Below are 25,013 nucleotides of genomic sequence, written 5' to 3' on the forward strand. Positions count from 1 at the left end.
ATTCTGGCAAGGTTGGGCCGGGGGGAAGAAGCTGGGAATATGCTTTGATTTATGCTTCCTCACACACACCCCAACCATTGACCACCACCCATGTAAGCCTTGAACTAAATGGAGCAGAGAGCAGGGACATTCCTGTTAGGTGTTAGAGATATACCAAAGCATCTTGTTGCAGGTTTCTGCTTGCTGTATTCTTCTTCTTGTTCCATTATCATTGCCCATGGCCCTTGGAGTATCATTTTCAAAAGACTGGATCCCAGGCCAAAGCAGTGTTCATCATTTCTCAATGAGAAGGGATGGACAAATCTGTCTTATTTATGGCCCATGCCAACTTTGCATATTTTTTATACATGATTCTATTGCATTTTCACATTAGTTTGAATTTTTTTAAAAAAAATCATCACAAAACATATGACAAAGTATCCCTCCCACCAGTATATGCTTTCACAGATGGGTTTTTAACCACTGAAAAGTGGGTCACAGTTGGAAAAGTACAACATCTACTGAATACCTAAATTCAAATCTGAACGTTAGTCTGGACTGGATTAAACAAATATTGAATTCCTCAAGCATCTCAGATCCATCAAGACACTGTGATGCTATGAAACCCTGTTTGGATCCAGTCATTTTATAGAGGAATTCACAAATATTGGATCCTCAAGTATCCCTGCTGATGGCAACGCCTTTCTTATTAGTTCATCTATATTTCTGTAAGCTTCACCAGATCCATCAAGGTATTGTGAAACTATGAAACCCTGTTTCTGAATTTTCTGAACGATTTGGACAGAGCTTCCTTCACCTCTCTGTTTCTCAAACTGTATATGAGGGGGTTGCACATGGGAGTCAAGATGGTGTAGAAGAAAGAGAAGGTTTTATGTAGCTTCTTCAGTGTTTCTGTTTCTGGGATGACATAAACAAAGACTAATGACCCATAGAAAACTGTCACAACAATCAGATGAGAAGAACAAGTGGCAAAGACCTTCTGCTGTGCGGCTTTGGATTTAATTCGCAAGACACTGAGAATAATACAGACATAAGAAGCCAAGGTCAGTAGAAAAGGGGGACCTGTTCCCATTAACCCTACAATAAAAGTTGCAAGTTTTACTAGATGGGTATTGCTGCAGGAGAGGTTTGCCACAGGATACACATCACAAAAGAAATCATCAATTTCATTGGACCCACAGAAAGTTAGTTGTACCAAAAAAGAAGTTACAATAATGGTGGTCAATAGTCCGCTTATCCAAGATGTGACTGCTAACTGGATGCAAAGTCTAGCATTCATAATAGATGTGTAGTGCAAAGGTTTGCTTATTGCCAAATATCGGTCAAAAGACATCATTGCCAGAAGATAGCATTCTGAGGCTGCCCAGAAACAAAAGAAATAGTATTGTGTGATGCATCCCATAATAGATATGGACCTATCCCCAGTGATGAAACTGCCCAGCATCCTTGGAAGGATGGTTGAAGTGTAGCAGATCTCTAAGCAGGCCAAGTTCAAGAGGAAAAAATACATGGGGGTATGAAGATGCTGCTCAACTACAATCAGCAAAACAATTAGGAGATTTCCAAAAATTGACAAAGCATAGATGACAAGGAACGATATGAAGAAGAGAATTCTCAGTTCAAAGTGATTGCCAAATCCCAGAAGGATGAACGTTGAAGGGTTTGACTGATTTTTTCCCATTACTGTTTCCAGTAAATCAGATGGTCATCCTGAAATACAATTTGAAGAATATTAGTGAGCTAGGAAACCGACCCCACCCCTTTCCCCTTCCATTGATGCTTGAAACTAATATTGACAGTGAAAGGGGGCACCCACTCTTGTTCTCTGTGTTCTGTACCACTTAATTGTCAAGGGAGGTTCAGATATTTCAATCAGGGCTGTGTGGTGGCTAAGTATGGGGGAGAAATGTGACTCAGTTCCCATTGAAACCAATTGAATGGGCTCTCTTGTAAGCGTACAGGATTGACAGTTCTTATGGACTCCACCTGTTGACTAACCAGTTTACTTAGGTGTTAGTCGTCATGCTCACCTAAGCTTGTACTGTCACCAACTGCAGTTAGTCTGAACAGGCAGGTTAATCATCAGAGATTCCACTCAAACATTTACATAGGACTGAGCATATATCACCAAAAAGGGGAGTTCGAAAACAATAATTTAACAAGTATTATGCTATTTTTTTCATACATCTAATCCATAAATACGGTTATCAATGGCTGTAGCCAGAGGATCAGAATCTATGATCCTACACATCAAAACATAAATCATGTTACCATTCATCACAGAGCATATCATACATTACTGTCTCAAATACAGTAGGTAATGGACTTGTCTCACCCTTGGTGCATGGATCAGCAGTGAACAGCAATCTCTGAGCAGCCATAAAACACTGGTGAAATGTATTGGGCTTTCTGCCTTTTTAATTGTTCTTTCTTAGGAAAAGGTTGCATCTGTAGATCTCAGAAGGATGGTGTATGCTTCTATGCGTGACTCTACACAAACCTCAATGAGATAATCTTCTGGACTCCCCTTGAGATAACAGGATTAACTAACTGTTGACATACGTACACCAGTCCAGACACTCTTGCTTTCTGGAATAGGCTGCAAACCTGTGTGCTGCTGAAGACACAGCTACAGCCTGCAAGGATAGGTCTCAGGGACAGCTAATAATTGGCAGACTTCCCAGCTTCTTTATCTTATGTTAACTTTAAAAGTGGGCACGCTGGCTGACTTCCTAGAAATGGAGAAATTGGGAGAAAAAAGAAAAAAGTTTTCTCTTTATAAAGGACCTTTTATGCCACACCAAGAATTATCATATATATTATGTTACATCAGAGAACACACAAGGGCCAATAAAATGAGGTCTATAAAATGAGAACAGCCCATAACCTAGTAACATTTAAAGCCACATCTATCATATTTGTACTTTCTGAAACAATATGAGAACTGAAACACAGCCAACCTTTGAAATTCAAACTTTTACAATGCAGTTCTCCAAATAAACGATATTTACAAAAATGCATATTTTAGGCACAGAGTGCATCAGAATGGATGTATTTGTGAAAACAACATATAAAATGCCTTTGTACATTAATAAAATGCTTTTTTACTTGGAAAAATCTTACAGTACTCAAAACAGCATACAGAAATGTGTTTATTATGAGAAATTCACACTAAAATGCTGAAGAATTTTCATGAGGATTTAAAAAAAAGAAATATAAATTACTGCAGAAATGTGGAGAACTGAGTTTAAGACTAGAAACATGAGAAATTGAGATAACCGAAATTAACAGACCCTTCCATTCCTAGTGCTAGCCCTCTGTGGGGTCTGAAACATGAGGCAAATCAGGGTAGTAAAGGCATCTCTTCCCCCTCACAATTCAAAGTATGATGTCAATAATCCCCCCCAAGGTTTTATATCAGGGCCCCCACAAATCTTCATGTTGCTCTGTTTTAGTGTACTTTTTGAACTTTTCTAACCATATAGCTCTATGTTATCCTGTATTCCATTTTTTTCTCTAGGTTCTTGGTCCTTGCTGTCTAAAATGTTGTCCGCAGAGCAGTGAAGAGCTCTGATTTGATTTGATTTGATTGCTAAATCACAGCAGCAAAATAATTTTTAAAAGTTAAAGGCTTCATTTAAGTTATTTTTTTTTTAAATCCTACACTGTTCTGCTTTTAAAAGAACACCACATAGCTTTTCAGAACCCTGTAGGTAGCATTCTTGGTAGTCTCATGTTGTAAGGCCAGGCTTGAAAGGTCTATTGGAGGAGACAAACAAGCACCAGAGAAGTCAGTGTGAAGCTGAAAAGTACTTTAAAATGTACAAGTACGAATACACACCACTCAGCTACTTCTTAATTCTTTCAGTATGAGAAAGAAGAACAGATAACACCTCTGTAAGGGATTACTGAGAGAATGAATCCCCTTTACTCCCCACCCGAAAAAAAATATCTCCAGGATTTATTTGTCTAATTTTTCAGGTTTAATTCAATCTGGAGGGGCTCCAGATTATATCCCTGTAAATTTTATCCGCTTCAGGCAAAAGAGGGGCAGAGTTGTAGCCATTTTTATATCCCCCATTAGTGTGACTGGGTAGCAAACAGCGTCATATTATATAGAGTGGATTAGAACCTCAGAGACAAAAAAGCAGGAGCAAACAACTGAGATTAGCATTTAAAAATAACTCACACATTCAGATACAAGGTGAATCGTGTGGCTCATGCAACAACAATTTGAAAGCTCTGCCACATTTTCATTTAAACATGGGGAAGGCAGATTCAGTGATGTCAGACAATTATTTTCTATTTTTCCCTGAATATATATAGAAAAACATGTAGGGTTGCCTATACTCTTACTTTGCAATCTTGTGTACATCTGCTCATCATAAGGAAGCCACACTGATTTCCATAGGACGTTCTTCCAGATAAGCATATGCGTAAGCCTGAACTTCCCACCCTATTCCAAATCCTGTTTCTGTATTGGAGTATCCCAACATCTTCACTAATAAAGCTCAGATTTGATTGTATTTCATCTAGAGAGTATAATAATGCAAGACAAGGAGAAGGGAAAACTGATAGTAGTAGTAACAGTAGTTGTAGTTGTTGCAGTAATATAGCAGCATAAACACTTAAGAGTTCTGCTGTCTCAGACCAGATCTATGGATGGCACAATCCTACACTTCTTTACTCATATGTATGTCCCATTAAATTAGGGTCCCAAGTAAGGGTCATAGGATTACATAGATTCGTTTTTCTCCAGTTGTCAACCAGTGGAAAGCCAACAGCTGGTATTCAGTTGTCTATTGACTCTGAAGCTGGAAGATTTCTATATCCATCATGATTAGAAGCATCTGATAAACTATCTCCCATGAATTTGTCTAACCCCTTTAAGCTCCTCTTGTCTAATGTTTCCCTCCCAATTAACTTGGGGCAGACATTGAGTTCCATAGATTAATGATATAGAAGTACTCCCTTTTGCCTCTCCTGAACTTCCATTCAAACATTTTCAGTGAATGAGTCTGAGCTCTTATAAGAGAAGGAGAAAAAATGTCCACCCACTTTCTTCATGCAGTTTTAGTTTTATAAAATAAATAGACAATGGTTTTATTGATGGCCTGCGGCATGATCTGAGGGGAGATGATGCAGCCACATTGCTAAAGTTAAGCAGGTTTGGGTCTGTTGAGTGCCTGAATGCAGAACTGCTGGGAACACCATAGACACCATCTTGAATTCCAGAATGGAAGATGAAATAGACATTTCCAAAATGAAATAAGAGAATATTTTTCTCTCTGGAACACATATTCTCTGAAATCCAAAATGTTGCTCCCAAGATCTCAAAGACCCTCACATTAATTGGCCCACTGATTTAAAAAAATCATTTCATTTCTTGCATGCATACCAGATAAATCTGCGTCTTTCCTCATAAAGCTTGGGACTGACCTACAGAAAGAGGAAGACAAAGATCACATCGGTCAGATTTACTAACTTCCACTTCCTGTCAGCCGATTTACCAAGGAAGTTGTATTCCTGGTCCGTGTGCATATCAAATAAATAAAACTCATAAAAATGGGGGGGGGAATACACTGCCCCAAATGAGCACAAAAGGCTAGCAGGATGGGTACATAAATATTTACCTCTAAAATGGTTATATTTCTGGCTGGAAACTCTGATGTGTTCCATTCAGGTTCCATATGTAGGATGAAAGTTTTTCTTTACTATCCCTGCTGTGCTCCAAACATGTCGTTCCAATGGTGGTCCTGGAGTCTTGTTTCCCTTTCGTAGCAAAATATCAAGATGCTCGCTTATTTAAAGTACAAGCAGCCTCATTCTCATTCAGTAGCAAAATAGCAGAATGTAAACTTGTTTAACGTGACTAGATGATGAAGAACAGACCATTTTTTTAAAATGGATATTCACAATGCCTGGGGAAAAGAACTAAACTGTGTTTGGCTTTCTGTATTTGTAGTACTAGGAGTTATGCCAAACATGGTAAACTATTATCATAGGCAGGCTCATCTAATAGGACACCAGTGACATTACAGATAAACCAACAGGAGAAATGTTTTCCAACAAGGAAGGCTACATGCTCAGGGGAATTCATTACACTCTTCCAAAGTCAAGGCAATTAATGTCTCCTCACTGATATTAAAGTACTCACAGATTGTCCTCAACAGCTTGAACAAGGGTTTTTCTAATCATGGCCTTGTGGATTTGCAGGCAAAAAAGTTTCATATCAAAATATCACACTTCGTCATGCTTAAAGCATGGATGTAGTCATCCAGGGTCTCAGGGGGTCTTAGAGGAACAGGGTCCCTATGTCTCTAGCATCCTGCAAGGCAATCAGCATGAAAGGAAAGTGTGTTAGCCACTGAGAAGAGTCTTCTAACATGCTTCCTTGTCCTTTCCTGTTGATTGAAGCCAATCAGAGAGAATATAGATGAGTCAGCCACTGAGAATACTCTTCTGAGTAGCTAACATTCTCCTCTTTCATGCTGATTGGCTTCCAGGGACATCTTTTGTTGTGGGAGAAGGCATTAACAAGGATCTCATTCTCAACACCACAGCAAAAAAGGGGGAGGGGCTGGTTGTGCTTGTGAGTAACATAAAGGGACCCTGTACTTTGGAATCTGGCACTGCATTACTGGCTTAAAGTTGTCAAATATAATTTTATATGCACACTATGGGTTGGGTCAGGACTAATCCTGCAATCTAACACACACTTCCCTAGGTGTAAGTCTCACTGAACTTAAGGGGACTTATTGCTTAGACACGTACTGTGTTCGGTTGTGGCTGAAACTGTAAGTTACACCTATTTTTCAGTCCCAATGCAAAACAATTGGACTTAAGTTAGTCATCTCTAATTCATTCGCCAGATTTCTTACCTGTCCTTTAGCACAAGATCCCAGGGTGGGTTACAACAGTACAGTATACAGTTATAAAAACAGATAAAACCATTACAATTATAAAACAAGTAAAACCATTCCAAACAGAACATTAGAGTTTTCAGGTCAAGTAAAAAGTGGGTCCCACAAAACAAAATATTTTAACTGTCAAAGGTGAACATGAAGAGGTGTGTCTTCAGCATATGGCAGAAACTGTACCATGAACATGCTAGATGCACTTTTGTGAAGAAAAGAGTTCCACAATGTTGCAGCTGACACAGAGAAAGATCTTTCCTGGGCCACCATTCCCCACATTTCTGAAGGTGGCAGATCTACCAAGAGAGCCCCCTCTTGCCAATCTTAACACCTGAGCAGTCTAGCTGTTTGTACTGACTAAAAACTAAAAACTAAATATGAATAACTTAATCTGGTCCAATCCTATGTTAGGTAGTTCTATATTCACCACTCTGTTAAGTGACAGTGTGATATATCATCACCTCTTCTATACTCAGCCAAAGATAATTTATCTTGGTATGGAACCTCACCCATGATTTTCACGAAAATCTTTGTTCTCTGCAAAAACATGCAGGTGGTTTCTTCCTGCCTTTTTTTGTGCAGAGCAGAAGAAGCTTGAAGGCATTTTGGAGTGTTCAAAAGGTTCATTTACTTTATTAAAAGTATGTAGTGGCCCAGTGGTCTCTTTTACTGTTTATGGAGAAGACCCTTTCTCCTATCCACATGTATTGCACGGTGGGACTCTTTAGTCACCAGCAGTGCTTTCTGCAATGATCCCATGAACACATGATGTCACATGGTTGTGTGATCATTGTAGGAACCCTGCCAGCGACTGAAGCCGTTGTCAAAAGTTCCCAGCTGCTCTGTCTGACCCCAGGACTTCAGCCAGACTCCTCCCCAACCCTGACTTGATAATGCCTCTTCCTTGCCTGGATACAGAAATGTGTAGGGAGATAGGAGTGTGTGGAAAACTCCAACTTTTTCATAGCTGAAACATAGCCTACTATACTAGGGTTAAGTGTTGCGTCTTTTATTCAGTACACTATTACCTCTGGACCCACCCACACCTGGCATGAAGCTTCTGGAAGTTTTCCCATAGGAAAATATGGCTCTGAGACTGAGAAGGGTTCCAGATTTAAAATATCAGCAACATAAACAAAAACAAATAACAGGCCCATCAAGACAGGGGGATAAGGTTTCAATTGCTCTCTGTGTCTCACGCACATCTGAACAAAGCAGGTTGTGAGTTTTTTTAATCAGACATCTAAAGATCAGCAGAGACGGGATGATGGAATGAGAAGGCCCTTTCCTATATTTCCATTGAATACACTGGTCTGTGATGGTACATAGAGCCATGTCAGGATAATGTGGGAGAAGATGGTCCTCTGGGATATCCTGGTCCCAAACCCTTTTGGGATTTAAACAGAATGATCATCCCTTTGGAGTGGACTCAGAAGCAGACGAGGAACCAATGAAAGTTGTACAATATTTCAGTTGTATTCTGGGGGGGGGGATATCAAAACTGTGGCTGTAGCATTTTGTACCACCTGAAGTTGCCTAACATATTTCCCCCAAAGGGAGCCTCACTTAGAATGCACTGCCAAAAACCAGGTTAGTTTCAACAAATTTGTTCATTTAAAAAAAAAAAACATGACGTGGATTGTTGGCATGACTGTGTCAGAGTATGAAAAGAAAGATATGAGTATGACTGAAAACTAAAAAAAAGAATGTATGAATGAAAGATCTTAGTAACCAAAGAGTGAGGCAAATTCTCATAATTCATTGTCAACAAGAAAACAAGCCTTTTCAGTGGTGGCTCTCTGATTATGGAATATTCTCCTCAGGGAAACATGATTGGTGCCAACATTGTCAGCCTTTAGGTGCTAGGCAAAACCATTCCTGTTTACTCTGGCTTAATGACGCCCCGCTCGCCGCACAGCTGACGGGCGGGGCATAATTGCAGATGGGGGCGAAGCTGCTGCCTCCATCTTTAAATGGGGCAAAGTCGCACGTCGCACCTATGTGTCATGGCCCCGTCAGAGGACTCCTCAGATGAGGACGACTCGGGAGTAACAGCAGCAGACCCAGGAGCAGCAGGAGACACGGAGGAGCCTCCTGAGAATCCAGCTCCTTCTGCCCCTCAGCTGCAGAGCACCCCAGGGACAGCAGAGGCCCTGCAGCCAGACACAGACAGTGAACAGGATACTCCCCCCTCACCTGCAGAACGTAGACAGCAGAAGGTCAGGCAGAAGAGAGGCAGGCCTGTCTCCTTAAGGCCCAAACGCTGAGGGCTCACACCTGCTGTCCATCCTGTTCTTTATAAGGCACACCTTGGCTGCAGCTTGTTGCTGACTGCAACGTCAGATGTGGCTTTGTGTAGACCTAGTTTCCCTGCAGCATCTCTTTGACTGACCTCCTTGGCAATTGATCCCGGACCTCCACTGACTTCGCTTCTGGACTTCTGACTCGGCAAGTACGCTTCGGATCGGCCTGGCAGATTTACAACCCGACTGCTGGCTAAGGACTTTCCTTCCCTGCCAAAGACCCAGGAATTTCCAGCCCCCCCGACACTGCTGATGCAGTGTAGAGCTGACAGTTTGCAGTCAGCCCAAACAAAGCAGGCAACAAAGGAGTGGGGGAAGTGCTGACCATGCAGCAACTCCAGCAGGAAAACTTGCTCCTGCGCTCACAAGTAGACCAGCTGCTGTTGGCCGTCCAAGGCTTGCAAACCCAGCTAGCAGCAGCCCCACCCCCTCTCCCTACAGGGAGAGCCAAGTGCCCTGTGACTCTCCCAGAGAAATTTACTGGGGCTTCCGACCAGCTCTCAGTCTTCTTGGCCCAGGCCCAGCTCTTCATGGAGTTACACCCAGAGGCCTTCCCAGATGATAAGACCCGGGTGGGATTCTTGATTAACCTCTGCACCGGGGCGGCAGCTAGATGGGCCACGCCCCTGCTCCTCGAGCGGAGCCCCGTGCTCAATGACCTAGCCGCCTTCACCAGAGAACTGAACGTTATGTTCTTTTTTTTTACAATAATTTTTATTCAAATTTTCATAAAACATAGAAAACAAAATCATAAAACATTCAAAGACAAAAAACAAAACAAAACAAAAATGATTAAACAAAAAAATAAAATAAAATAAAATGTTGACTTCCCATTTGTCACATATCAAATCAGTTATAGGTCTACAATATATAACAATCCTGTCTCTTAAATCATATTATAAAATCACTTTCCTCCAGTAGTTATCTTAATTAATCATCAAATCTCATAAACATTACTTTATTCTTTCCACAAAAAGTCAAAGAGAGGTTTCAATTCTTTAAGAAATATATCTATCAATTTTTCTCCAAATAAACATGTCAATTAATCCATCTCGTTAATAATTATAATAAACTTATTGTCATAACCATAGTCCAAATAAACATTTCGATTAATCCATCTCATCAGAATCTGTTAGGTCCAATAATTTCAATAGCCATTATTCCATTATCCCTATTAGTTCCATCTTCCATCTTCAATAGTCCTGTTAAGTCCAGTAATTTCAGTGTCCAATCTTCCATTATCAGTATTCCATAATAATCTTGCTGTTGTAGCCATAGTCATATAATAAGAGTCTGATGGGAATTTCCTCTATCCCAAATATTTTCTTGCCATCCATTCTAAATAAGTTGCTGAAATACTGTTGTAAAGTCATATCTGTGTTCTTCTTTTTTACAAAATGCACTGGCTCATCTCTTAAGAGTTTTTCCATTGTCACATGGCTGCAGTTAATTCCATAGATTTTCTCTATATTAAGCTCCATCACATCATTCCAGTCCAGAAGATTATCCAAGCCATTGATAACTTTATCTCTAATATCTTCATTAATTTCTTCAGAGATAATGTTAAATTCCAAACAGTAGATTTTATTTCTAAAATCCATAAACTCCAGATCTTTTTCCAATTCCACATTTGTTCCAATCTCCAGGGCTTGTATCTTCCCTTTATTTTTTCTTTTCTCATCTCTGATCTCATTCTCCTCTCTCACAGGATCCCCTATTTCTTTAAGCTCCTGCGTCATTTTGCTCAGTTCAATTTTCAGCTCCTTACTACCCTGTCGCAGGGTTTGTTTCGTTATCTCAATCTCATCCATTATTTTCTGAAACATAATTACTTCCAGATTCTCAGCCACTTTCTTGATTGCCATTTTTAAAACCACGAAAACAAAGCAAAACAAAAATAAAGAAGAACCACTTCTTATTTCAGCAACAATTGGGTTAATATTCCAGGCTTGATGACATCACAGTATAAACAGAGCAACCTGCCTTATCTCTCTTGTTCAAGAATGCAAAACAAATTTAGTTCCCAGCATCAAAACAGTTAGTGGCGTCGTGAAGAAGCAGATTCGTCAAAATAAAATAGACCAAAAAGAGAATAGTCCCAAACAATATAATATTCCTCGGAATAGAAATCAGGAATAGAAATCCCTCTTCTGTTTATTATCTTTAGAATGCACTTCCAGGACAGCTTTTTGCGACAGAAACAGAGATAAGCTGTTAATTTCGTGAATAACAGAGAAGAGCTATATCTCACCCAGAAGTTGTCCAAAGCCGATCAATCTGACAAATCTCCTTTTGCTGCAACAATTTAAACCAAGTAAAAAAAATAATAGAAAGAAGGGTGCTTGCCTGTTAGTCCGTTCTCTCTTTGAAGAAAAGATAAACGTATCGCTTAAGCAGATAGAGCTTGTTAGAAAGTCCGTCCGGCATTGTTGGCTGGACCTTATCTCATAAATTAATGAAATCCAGTCCTCCCAACAAAAACAGGCTTTGAGGTTGATCTCTACGTTTCTCCCTGCCCGGGAGAAATTTCATCAGTCAAAAAAAAAAATGTTCTGACTGATTTATATCTGAATAAGCTTCTTTTGAGGTGGGAGCCCGTCCCAAAAGCAGGCACAAGCGAAGTCACCCTTCCCGGAAGTCCCCAGAACTGAACGTTATGTTCAAGGACCCAGTCCAATCTGCCACAGCCAACCGCCGGATACGCAGGCTGCGGCAAGGCCGACGCCCCCTGGGGGAATATGTAACAGACTTTCGTCTATTGCAACAAACCCTGGGCTGGAACGAAGCCGCTCTCATGGACCAGTTTCAGGAGGGGCTGTCGGATGAGCTCCTGGATGAGCTAGCTAGGGTGGAGCGCCCTGGAACCCTGCAAGCCCTCATACGCCTGTGTCTCCAGATTGACGGGAGGCTGGAAAGCAGGCGTGCTGCCAACCGACCCCAGCCAGTCTACAGAGCATCAGCCCCAGTGGCTGGGCCCTTGGAGCCTGTCGGCAAGGACCCTACACCCCTGGCAGAACCAATGCAGCTGGGAGGGGCTCAGCCACGTCTCTCTGCGGCCGAAAAGCTGCAACGCCGGCAACAGGGCCTCTGCCTGTATTGCGGGACCCCGGGACATTTTGCAGCCCAGTGTTCCACGAAACGACCCACAGCCCCTGCCTCGGGAAACGCCCATGCCCCGGGCTTCACAGGCCCCTGAGCCGGGGCACCCTCATGGTTCAAGGGGCCTGCCACCTCAGTTCCTCACCGCCCAAGCATCTGACCGTGTTGATCACACTGACAGTCCCCGGAAGGGGGACCCTACAAGTACCCACCATGCTGGACTCAGGATCCACCAGCAATTTTATGGACGTGTCCTTTGCCAAGCTCCACCGGGTTCCTAGTCAACCCATTCACCACCCCCTCCTGGTGGAGACTATTGATGGCCGGCTTCTCGCCTCGGGCCCTGTAGTACAGGAGACAGTGCCGCTCGACATGGCCCTGGGGGAGCACGAGGAAAGCCTCCAGTTCTACCTGGCTGCCGCACCCCACTTCCCGGTCGTGCTGGGCCTGGCATGGCTCCAGCGGCACGACCCCATCATCCAGTGGTCCATGGGCCGACTGACCCTCGGATCCCCCCATTGCCAAGCCAACTGCTGGAGGCCGAAGGAGCGCATCCTGATGACCCAGGAGGCAAGCTCCGTGCCTGAGGCCTTACTGGAACAGTACCGGGAGTTCGCGGATGTGTTTGGGAAGCAAGAGGCAGACCAGTTGCCGCCCCATCATCCTTACGACTGTCCCATTGACCTGCTCCCTGGAGCCAAGATTGCCGTGGGCTGGCTTTATTCCCTGTCAGAACCCAAACTGGCAGCCCTCAGAGAGTTCCTCGACAAGAACCTGCGCTGAGGGTTCATTCGCCCTTCCACGTCCCCTGCAGCCGCCCCTGTCCTCTTTGTCAAAAAGAAATGTGGGGAACTCCGGTTGTGCAATGACTACCGCACCCTCAACCAGATTACAGTTCGGAATCGCTACCCTCTGCCCCTGCTCCCAGAACTGTTAGAGCGGCTGCGGGGCGCTCGCATTTTCACCAAACTAGACCTGAGAGGGGCCTACAACCTGGTGCGTATGCGGGAGGGCGATGAGTGGAAGACGGCCTTCCGCACCCGTTATGGGCACTTTGAGTACACCGTGATGCCATTTGGCTTGTGCAACGCCCCTGCCATCTTCCAGCACTTCATGAACGACATCTTCCGGGACCTCCTAGACCGCTTCCTGGTGATCTACTTGGATGACATCTTGATCTACTCGCGGAACCCCTCGGAACATAAGGAGCACGTTCGAGCGGTGCTGCAGCGCCTGCGGGAGCACCGCCTCTTTGCCAAGCTCGAAAAATGCTCCTTTGACCTCACGACCGTGGATTTCCTAGGCCATCGGATCTCGCCCTCGGGTATCCAGATGGACCCCGCCAAAATTGAGACCATCCTCCACTGGGCAGCTCCGTGAAGCCCCAAAGATGTGCAGCGCTTCTTGGGCTTCGCCAACTATTACTGCCGGTTCATCTCCCACTTCTCCGAACTCACCACGCCCATATCAGACCTGCTTCGAGGCAAAGAGAAGTATATTTGGACTGAGGCCGCTCAACAGGCCTTCCGGCGCCTCCAACACGCCTTTACATCTGAACCCATCCTCTGGCAACCCGACCCTACCCGACCTTACATAGTGGAGGCCAATGCATCAGATAAGGCAGTGGCAGCGGTCCTACTTCAGCCGGTGGGGAGCAAGCAGTCCCTGCTCCCCTGTGCGTTCCACTCCCGGAAACTCAACGCTTCGGAACAGAACTACACCATTTGGGAGAAGGAGTTACTAGCCATCAAAGTAGCCTTCGAGACTTGGCGTCATCTCCTGGAAGGGGCACGCCATCCGGTCCAGGTACGAACAGACCACCGAAACCTGGAGCACCTGCAAAGCACCCGATGGCTGAACCAACGCCAGATCCGGTGGTCCCTGTTTTTCTCCCGGTTCCAGTTCACGGTCACCTACCTCCCTGGCTGCCAAAACACCCTAGCAGATGCGCTCTCTCGCAAGCCAGAATACCGAGCCGAGCAGGTCGATCGCCCCCTTCGCCCAATTCTTCACCCAGAGAACTTCGCTGCTACCCACCAGCTGCAACCCCTCCTGGACCGGGTGCAGGAACAGCAGCAAAAGGACCCCTATGCCCTGGCCCAGCAGCGAGAGCTCCAGTCAGGGATGCCCGCCCGGGACAGCCCCTTTTCCTTGCAGCAGGGCCTCTTGTATCACCAGAACCGGTTGTACGTTCCCCCAGGAGCTCTGCGGGGAGAGGTGCTCCACCTCTGCCATGACAGCCAGCCGGCAGGGCATTTTGGAATGTATAAAACCCTCCACCTGGTCCTACGGGATTTCTGGTGGCCCCGGGTCCAAGCGGACGTCAAGGACTATGTAGCGGCCTGTGATACATGCCAGCGAGCCAAGAGCCACCCCGGCAAGCCCCCGGAGCTCCTGCTCCCACTGCCTAACCCCCCGGGCCCTGGTGCTCGGTCTCCCTGGATTTTATCACGGACTTACCGGCCTCCCGGGGAATGACCACCATCCTCGTAGTCGTAGACCTGTTCACCAAGATGGCCCATTTCCTCCCCTGTGCCGGCCTACCCTCTGCCCCAGAAACTGCGCAACTGTTCTTGACCCAGGTTTTCCGGTTACACGGCCTCCCCGACCACCTGATCTCTGACCGAGGAGCCCAGTTCACCGCCCGGTTCTGGCAGGCCCTGTTTCGGGCCCTGAACGTCCAGATCCTCTTGTCCTCCACCCACCACCCTCAATCAGATGGACAAACAGAACGTACCAACGCCACCATCGAACAATACCTGCGGTGTTACACCTGCTTCCAACAGGACAATTGGGTGGATCTGTTACTGCTGGCGGAGTTCGCGTATAATAACTCCGTGCATGCCTCCACGCGCCAGACCCCGTTCTTTGCCTCTTACGGCTACCACCCCCGATTCTTCCCCTCAGTGCGACCCCCGTCGCCGGTCCCCGCTGCGGATGTCATGCTGCAGGAGTTGCAAGCCCTGCAGGCAGTCCTGAAGGAGCAGCTGGAGCAGGCCAAGGACGCGTATAAGCGCTTTGCTGACCGCCACCGCCAACCAGGCCTGCTGCTGAAGGTAGGCGACCGGGTATGGCTCTCAACCAAATTCCTGCGTTCGCAACGGCCGTCTCAGAAGCTAGAGGCTCGGAAGGCAGGTCCCTTCCGGATCACCCAGCAAATTAACCCAGTGGCATTCCGGCTCCAACTCCCTGCCTCCTTCCGCATTCACCCTGTCTTCCATAGATCACTGCTGACTCCCGCTCTCCCACCTCACCCCTTGGGTAGTCAACCATGGCCCCCACCACCGATACAAGTCAACGGGGAAGAGGAATTCGAAGTGGCGCAGATCCTGGACTCCCGGAGGCATCGGGGCCGCCTCCAGTACTTCATAGACTGGCAGGGGTACGGCCCTGAGGAACGCTCATGGGAAGATGCGGCGCAGGTGCATGCCCCTCGTCTGGTCCGGCGCTTCCACCAGCGCTACCCGGATAAGCCGGGCCCCGGCGGGAGGCGGAGGGTTGGTCGTGGGGCAGGGGATAGTGTCATGGCCCCGTCAGAGGACTCCTCAGATGAGGACGACTCGGGAGTAACATCAGCAGACCCAGGAGCAGCAGGAGACACGGAGGAGCCTCCTGAGAATCCAGCTCCTTCTGCCCCTCAGCTGCAGAGCACCCCAGGGACAGCAGAGGCCCTGCAGCCAGACACAGACAGTGAACAGGATACTCCCCCCTCACCTGCAGAACGTAGACAGCAGAAGGTCAGGCAGAAGAGAGGCAGGCCTGTCTCCTTAAGGCCCAAACGCTGAGGGCTCACACCTGCTGTCCATCCTGCTCTTTATAAGGCACACCTTGGCTGCAGCTTGTTGCTGACTGCAACGTCAAGCGTGGCTTTGTGTAGACCTAGTTTCCCTGCAGCATCCTTGGCAATTGATCCCGGACCTCCACTGACCTCGCTTCTGGACTTCTGACTCGGCAAGTATCGGCCTGGCAGATTTACCACCCGACTGCTGGCTAAGGACTTTCCTTCCCTGCCAAAGACCCAGGAATTTCCAGCCTCCCCTGACACTGCTGATGCAGTGTAGAGCTGACACTATGACGCAGTGCAACTTGGCTGAAGGGAGGGGCGAGGCTGGAGGACTTATTTAAGCCCAGCTGCCCCTCCTACATTCCTCTTTGGAATTGCGACAGTTGGCTCAGGCAGAGGAGGCATTTGATCAGGAAAGAGAGGCTTTTGCAATAGAGCTAGCCAGTTTGAATGAGAAATTTGAAAGAGAGAGCATCACTTTGACTGAAGCATTTAAAAAGGAACGTGTGGACTTGAATGAAGGGTGGAGAAATGATTGTGATCATTTTGCCCGTGAATGAATGAATGTGGTAGCAGAAAAAATATTTAAGACAAATGGAGAGGGAGCAAGATGAGGTATCAGCCCAGGCTGAGGTGGCGTGTCAGGGTATGAAAGAGAAGGAGGAGGAATGTACAAGGGCTAAACTAGCAGCAGAACATTTGGTGCTTCATATGAGACAGCAGAATGAGACAGTCAGCCATGATAAGTGCCAGGCTCAAATTAAGGAACTGGAGAAAAAATTACAGACTTAGCAAGGCATAGCAGCAGTGGTCCACCTTCTGGGTGGTGGGCAGTTTTGGGGAGATTCCCCTCTCTTCCCAGTCTCCCGGAAGATGCTGTATCATCTGCTCCTTTAAATCCTGAATGGAAGGAGTCACAAGGATCGCCCTGGTGCGCCCTCTCCTCTGCAGAGCTCAATTGGCTCCTTGGTATACCTCAGAGCTAAGAGTGATGAAGCAAGATAGGAGACGGCTTGAGTGCAAATAGAGACGAACTCCCAACGGCTATAATCTTGCACTTGTGAAGGTCTCTACCAAGCTCTATGTGAAGGCGGTGAGGGCAGCAAAGAAGCAATACTTTGCTGCCTCCATGCAGTCATCTTCTAACCGCCCAGCAGAACTTTATAAAATTGTCCGGGGACTTTTACACTCTGGTCCTCAGGACGCAATAATACCATCAATAGCCCGCTGTAATGAGTTTGCGAGACATTTCCAAGGCATGATCATGACCATCCGCCGGGACCTTGACTCCAACATTGTTGCAGTTGAACCTAATGAGGTGTCCGGAGCACAGTCTTGTCCTGTTTTATTTGATGAATTTCAGTTGGTACAGCTCAAGGATGTGGACAAGGTGCTTGGACAGGTGCGGGCAACCACTTCTGCTCTGGATCCTTGCCCCTCGTGGCTAATAAAAGCTAGCAGGAATGGAACAGCTGGCTGGGCCAAGGAGGTGATCAATGCCTCTTTACGAGAGGGAGTGGTCCCACTCTGCCTAAAACAGGCGGTGGTGAGACCGCTCCTAAAGAAACCCTCCTTGGACCCCGACAACCTTGACAACTATAGACCGGTAGCAAATGTTCCATTCCTGGGCAAGGTCCTAGAGCGCGTGGTCGCTCGCCAGCTCCAAGCTCTCTTGGATGAAACTGATTATCTGGATCCATTTCAATCGGGCTTTCGGCCGGGGTTTGGTACAGAAACGGCCTTGCTCGCCCTGTATGATGACCTCTGTCGGGAGAAGGACAGAGGGAGTGTAACTCTGTTGGTTCTCCTTGATCTCTCAGTGGCTTTTGATACCATTGACCATGGTATCCTTCTGGGGCGACTTGCGGATTTAGGAGTTGGAGGCACTGCTTGGCGGTGGCTGTGCTCCTACCTCAAGGATCGTCTCCAGAAGCTGGTGCTTGGGGAGCATTACTCGAGTCCCTGGGTACTCCAATATGGGGTCCTGCAGGGTTCAGTTCTGTCCCCCATTCTCTTTAATATCTATATGAAGCCGCTGGGCAAGGTCATTAGGAGTTTTGGAGTGCATTTCCAGCAATATGCTGATGATACGCAGCTCTACTTCTCCTTTTCATCTTCTTCAGGTGAGGCTGTCAATGTACTAAACCACTGCCTGGTCGCGATAATGGACTGGATGAGAGCTAATAAACTGAGACTCAATCCTGACAAGACTGAGATGCTGTTGGTGGGGGGGCTCTCTGCCCAGATGGTTGATGTTCGACCTACCCTAGATGGGGTTACACTCCCCCTAAAGGAGCAGGTCCATAGTTTGGGGGTCTTATTAGATCCGCTCCTGTCACTGGAGGCTCAGGTAGCTTCGGTGGCACGGAATGCGTTCTACCAGCTTCGGCTGGTAGCCCAACTACGACCCTATCTGGAGAGGGAGAACCTTTCCTCAGTTATCCATGCTCTGGTAACCTCTAGATTGGACTACTGTAATGCACTCTACGTAGGGTTACCTTTGAAGACGGTTCGGAAACTTCAGCTGGTGCAGAATGCTGCGGCCAGAATTCTTACTCGGACTAAAAGATCTTACCATATAACACCTATCCTGGCCCAACTGCACTGGCTACCAATACGTTTCTGGGCCAGATTCAAAGTGTTGGTTCTTACCTATAAAGCCCTTAATGGCATCGCACCGCAATACCTGATGGAACGCCTCTCCCGCTATGAACCTACCTGTTCGCTGCGCTCGACGTCGAAGGCCCTTCTCCGGGTCCCAACTCATAGGGAGGCCCGGAGAACGATAATGAGATCTAGGGCCTTCTCAGTGGTGGCCCCCGAATTATGGAATGCCCTCCCTGACGAGATACGCCTGGCGCCTTCTTTGTTATCTTTTCGGTGCCAGGTAAAGACCTACCTCTTTGCCCAGGCATTTTAATCTTAGTTTTAATTTTAATTTTATATTTAATTATAATTGTAATTATATTAATTTTGTTTTAATCTTGTTCTTAATAGTGTTTTTATAGTTATATATTGTAACCCACACTCGCTTGTATTATAAATGTGGTTTTATTCTGCTGTACACCGCCCTGAGAGCCTGTTGCTAAAGGGCGGTCTAAAAGTGCAATAAATAAATAATAAATAAGTACTTGCACCCATTATGATGAAAAATGTGGTAGAAACCACTGGGAATGGGCCAGCTCATAATAAAATTGTCCAAGAAATTGTATGTTGGTCCCCTCCCCAGACAAAGGCAGTGGCAGATAGTTTAGGTTCTTTGAATAAGGACACAGTTTTGACTTGGTTAACTAGGGCAGATGAAATGTATCCTACTGCTGATGCTCAAGATCTAATGCAGGTGGCAAGATATTGTGCCACTGAGCACAATGCAGCTTCCATTGAAGCAACTTTCAGAATGGTGAATGCAAGGAATGTTTATGATGGGATGAGAATTGTGATTAAGGCTCTGTTGCCTGGGATGAATGTGTTAAACGCATATGTGATGGAGAGTCGAGGTGTAGAGGAAAGCCCAGAGGTTTGTGTGAACTGGAAGAAATTTCTTGCACATTTATCAGACCATGTGAGACTATGACAAGATGGACAGTATGGGTATAATGACAGAGAATTTCTGGAAGCTGTACACATGGGGTTAAACGCTCAAACGAAGTTAGCAATAGGGAGAATGGATCTTGAAGGTGTTACTTGATGGGAATTAAGTGTGGCTATTTTGCAACTCTCTGAGCTCCTTGGAGAGGTTGGAGGAAGGCAAAAAGCAACCACTACACAGAAGGTTCAGCTTGAGCCAATTCAAACTGTCACATATACCAGTCAAGGACCTCATTCATCTGTTGTACCCAATTCAAATCAGGGACCCCAGGGAAGAGGAAACTACCATCCTTTCTTGGCCTCTGGTTCCAATCGGGCTAATTTAGCCTCAACAGGGGTAGATAGGAGACCTGGGTTCAATAACTCCAGCAGCAATCACAGCAACTTTTCTCCCTCCCAACAAGGCCATGCTCAGACCTGACAGGGGAATGAAGTGGTGGATTTTGGGGGTCTCTTCTGTAGTCAGCTTTGGTACATGCTTAGAAATTTGGGAGAAAATATGGATCAATATCACAAGCAACCCACTGAAGTTTTGCTGAATGCTTTAAACAGGAGAGCACAGGCACAGGCTCCTGGTATGGCCCCCTCCACCTCCTCTTCTGTTTCCACCCCCACTGCCCCTACTGCCGCTATCCAGCTTCGCTTATGGCAAATCAGGCCATAATTGGCCCTACAAAACAAAACATTAATGTCCGGAAAGAGAAGCATAACAAAACGTCCTCTGAAGGTGCAGGCCCTCATTTAAATGCTTCAGATTTCCTTGAAAACACACAAGATGTGCCTACTTCCATGGAAAGAAATACTGATTTGAATGTTTCTCTTGGGTCTACTAAGCCACAGTTTCTTGCTAATGACATTCTTTTCCTTTTTTTTTTTTAATAATTTTTATTCAAATTTTTCCAAAAACAAACAAAACAAAGTAAAAAAAAACATAACAATACAACAACAAAAAATGAAAATAAAATAGTTGACTTCCGATTTGTCGCAGATCAGTTATAAGTATATAATATACATCAAACCTGTCCCTTAATGTATACATACAGAATCCCTTTTCTCCATAGGCTGTCTTAATTAATCGTCAAATCCCAGTATCATCATTTTATTTTGATCTTTCAACAAAAAGTCTGAGAGGCTTCCATTCCTTAAGAAATGTATCTGTCGATTTTTCTCTAAGTAAACACGTCAATTTATCCATTTCTACTAAGTCCATTAATTTCAATAGCCATTCTTCCATTGTTGGTGTTGATTCCATTTTCCACTTTTGTGCATATAATAATCTTGCTGCCGTAATCATATATAATATTATTCTTCCATATTTCTTTTCTATTTGTTTATCCATAAAACCCAATAAAAAAAATTCTGGTTTTGACTGAATATTTATCTTTAGAATTTTTTGCATCTTCCTACCTATCTGTGCCCAAAATGATTTTGCCTTTTTACATAACCACCACATATGATAAAATGATCCTCCTTGTTGTTTACATTTCCAACAAACATTAGAAACATTACTATACATTTTTGACAACTTTTCTGGAGTCATGTACCATCGGTACATCATTTTATAAAATTTTTCTTTAAGATTATAGCATAGTGTAAATTTCAAACCTTTTTTCCACATATTTTCCCATTGATCCATTTGTATATTATAACCAAAATTTTTTGCCCACTTTACCATACAGTCTTTTACTTGTTCTTCCTCCATATCCATTTTCAATAAGAGTTTATACATTTTCGCAATTATATTTTCATCATTTGTACACAATCCTATTTCAAAATCAGATTTACTTATTTCAAACCCATACATTTTCTTGTCCATTTTATATCTTTCTAACAATTGTAAATAGGCAAACCATTGAAAACTATATCCTTCCTTTGTCAGTTGTTCTCTCTCTTTCATTGTATATTCTCCATGTACATTTTCTAATAGTTCTTGATAAGTTAGCCATTTCTCTTTTCCAGCCATTTCTCTTCTATAAAACGCTTCTTGACTTGAGACACATAATGGTATTTTCGAATAAAACCTTGGTTTATATCTATTCCATATTTTCAACAGAGGACGTCTTATAAAATGATTGTTAAAGTCTACATTTACTTTTACTTTGTCATACCATAGATATCCATGCCATCCCCACTTCAAATTATGGCCCTCCAAATCCAATAGTCTTTTATTCCTCAATAAGATCCATTCCTTTATCCAGACTAGACAGCAGGCAGCAAAATAAAGTCTCAGATTTGGTAATCCCAGTCCTCCTCTTTCTTTGGCATCTTGTAGTAGTTTAAATTTAACTCTTGGTTTTTTTCCTTGCCATACAAATTTAGAGATATCTTTTTGCCATTGTTTAAAAGGTAAATCAGAGGATATTACAGGTATTGTTTGAAACAAAAACATCATTCTCGGTAATACATTCATTTTTATCACAGATATTCTACCCATTAATGACAGTTGTAGTTTATCCCATTTTAGCAAGTCTTTCTTAATCTCTGTCCATAATTTTTCATAATTATTATGAAACAACTTTGAATTTTTATTTGTCATAATAATACCTAAATATTTCAACTTTTTCTCTATTGTAAAATCTGTCTTGTCCATTAACTCTTGCTGTTCCCTTAAAGTTAAATTTTTCACCAACATCTTCGTTTTTTGATTGTTGATCTTAAATCCTGCTAACGGTCCAAATTCTTTTAATTTGTCCATCAATACATTAATTCCTTCCAAAGGATTTTCTAGTACAATTATCAAATCATCAGCAAATGCTCTCAATTTATATTCTTCTTTTTTTATCTTTAATCCCGAAATTCTTTTATCTTGCCTTATATCTCTAAGCAGCACTTCTAAGACCAGAATAAATAAAAGGGGAGATAAAGGACATCCCTGTCTTGTACCCTTTTGTATTTCACATGAATCCGTTAAATCTCCGTTAACAATTATCTGAGCCTTCTGAGATGTATAAATCGATCTAATCCATTTTATAAAATTGTCTCCAAAATCCATTTGCTCCAAAACCTGAAACATAAATTTCCAATTCAAATTATCAAATGCTTTTTCAGCATCTAAAAAAATCAAAGCTGCTTGTTTATCATTTCGTTGTTCTAAATATTCCAAGACGTTCAAGACATTCCTGACGTTGTCACGTAATTGTCTTTTAGGTAAAAACCCTGATTGATCTTCCTGAATAAATTGTTGCAATATTATTTTCAATCTTTCTGCCAAGATCATTGTAAAAATTTTATAGTCATTATTCAATAGAGATATTGGTCGATAATTTTTTGTTTTAGTTAAATCTTGCTCCTCTTTAGGTATTAATGTTATATTAGCATTTTTCCAACTATCCGGTATCTTTCCCTCTTGCAAAATAAGATTCATTGTAGACTGTAAAGGTAGTAAGAGTTCTTCCTCCAAACATTTATAATACATTGCAGATAACCCATCTGGTCCTGGTGCCTTTCCTAATTTAATTTTGTTTATAGCTTCAGATATCTCTCTTGACGTAATAGGGCTATTAATAGCTTGTCTCTGAAAGTCTGTAATTTTAGGCAAATTCTGTTTAGATATATACTCTTCTATTTTTTCAGATGGAATTTCCTGACATTTGTACAATGTTGAATAATATTGATGAAAAATCTTTTTAATTTTTACATTATCTGTCAACGTCTCATCTCCTTCTTGTATCTTTAAAATGATATTTTTTGACGTTCTTTTCTTAATTTATATGCTAACCATTTCCCAGGTTTATTTGCAAATTCAAAAGTCCTTTGTTTAGCAAAATTTAGTTTTCTTTCAATTTCTCTAACTGTCAGCATTGATACTTGCTTCTGTAACATTTTGATTTGATTTACAATAGAAACTTTAGTTGGATTCTTTTTCAATTCTTCCTCTTTTTGTTTTATTTCTTCCAAAATTAATTGCATTTTCTGTTGTTTCTTTTTTTTTAATTCAGAGTTACATTTAATAAGATATCCCCTCATAAATGCCTTACTTGTATCCCAAACGATATTTTCACTTGTTCCTTTATGTAAATTATGTTCAAAAAACTCTTTTAATTTCTTCTTACATTCTTGTACTACTTTGTCATTCTGTAATAAAGATTCATTTAGTCTCCATCTAAATCCAAGATTTTTCTTTTTTAAAGTTAATATCACAGGGTTATGATCCGAAAAAGTTTTTGGTAATATATCCATTTTAAAAGTGTCCTTCGCTAAAATTTTAGACATCCAAATCATATCAATCCTCGAGAATGTTTTGTGTCTTTCTGAAAAATAAGTAAATTCCTTTGCATTATCATTTATATATCTCCAGGTATCCACCAATTCTAAATGTTCCATCAGTTCAAAGCAAATCTTCGGTAATTTACCCTGTGTCTCTTTGATATTTTTTTCAGAAAGCCTATCAACTTTTGGTGAGATTACCCCATTCCAATCACCCATAACGCACCAATGGTCATATGAAAACTCTGACAATTTTTCCATAAGTCCTGTGTAAAACCTTGTTTTATCTTCATTGGGGGCATAGATACCCACTATCAAAATGTTTGTACCCTGTAGAGTAATTTCAACCCCCACAAATCTACCACTATCATCCAGTAATACCAATTTAGGAAGCAATTGTGGGTTAATGTAGAGAACAACTCCATTTTTTTTTTTTGGTCCAGCCGAAATAAATTCTTCACCCAAATTTTTACAAATCAAATATTTGGAATCTTTCTTCTTAATATGAGTTTCTTGTAAACAAATTATATCCAATTTTAATTTTTTCAAATAATGAAACACTTTCTTTCTCTTCTGCGCCGTATTGGCTCCATTTATATTCCAAGTTAGATATTTGTAATCCATCTTTAAGCGTGTATTTTAAAATGTGCCTGATGCTCCTTTTAATCCATCATCTTCCTTCCCTTCCTCTGCATATCTTTGTTGACTTTGTTCCCCAGGAATTATATCCATATCTTTGAGTTTATCTTCATCCATATCTTTTGAAGCTTTTCTCAAGAAGTCCCTTGCTTTTTGAACAGTATTCAATCTATATTTCTGTTGTCTGAATGTAAAGATCACTCCTTCTGGAACATCCCATCTAAATTGAATTTTGCGTTGCTTAAGTTTCTCTGTAAGGAAAGCATATTCTTTTCTCTTACGTAAAAGTCTAATAGGAATTTCTTTCATCACCAGTATTTCCTTACCATCAATTTTAAAGGTATTTTTAAAGTGTTGCTGTAATACCATATCTCTGGTCGTCTTCTTTATAAAATGAACAAGCACATCTCTTGGAATTTTATTCATTGTTGCATATCTGGAATTAATTCTATACACTTTGTCTATTTCAAATTCCAT

General features: G+C 43.1%; 1 protein-coding gene across 1 annotated transcript; it reads right to left on the minus strand.

Annotated features, from left to right (window-relative positions):
• Window positions 1–565: 565 nt before the first annotated feature.
• Window positions 566–1,681, minus strand: LOC133367013 (olfactory receptor 5V1-like). The gene has a single exon (XM_061590615.1). The coding sequence runs from the start codon at window positions 1,679–1,681 to the stop codon at window positions 743–745; it is 939 nt and encodes a 312-aa protein (XP_061446599.1). The 3' UTR covers window positions 566–742.
• Between the last annotated feature and the right edge of the window lie 23,332 nt (window positions 1,682–25,013).

Source organism: Rhineura floridana, chromosome 11 (genome assembly GCF_030035675.1).
Source record: "Rhineura floridana isolate rRhiFlo1 chromosome 11, rRhiFlo1.hap2, whole genome shotgun sequence".
Taxonomy (NCBI): domain Eukaryota; kingdom Metazoa; phylum Chordata; class Lepidosauria; order Squamata; family Rhineuridae; genus Rhineura; species Rhineura floridana.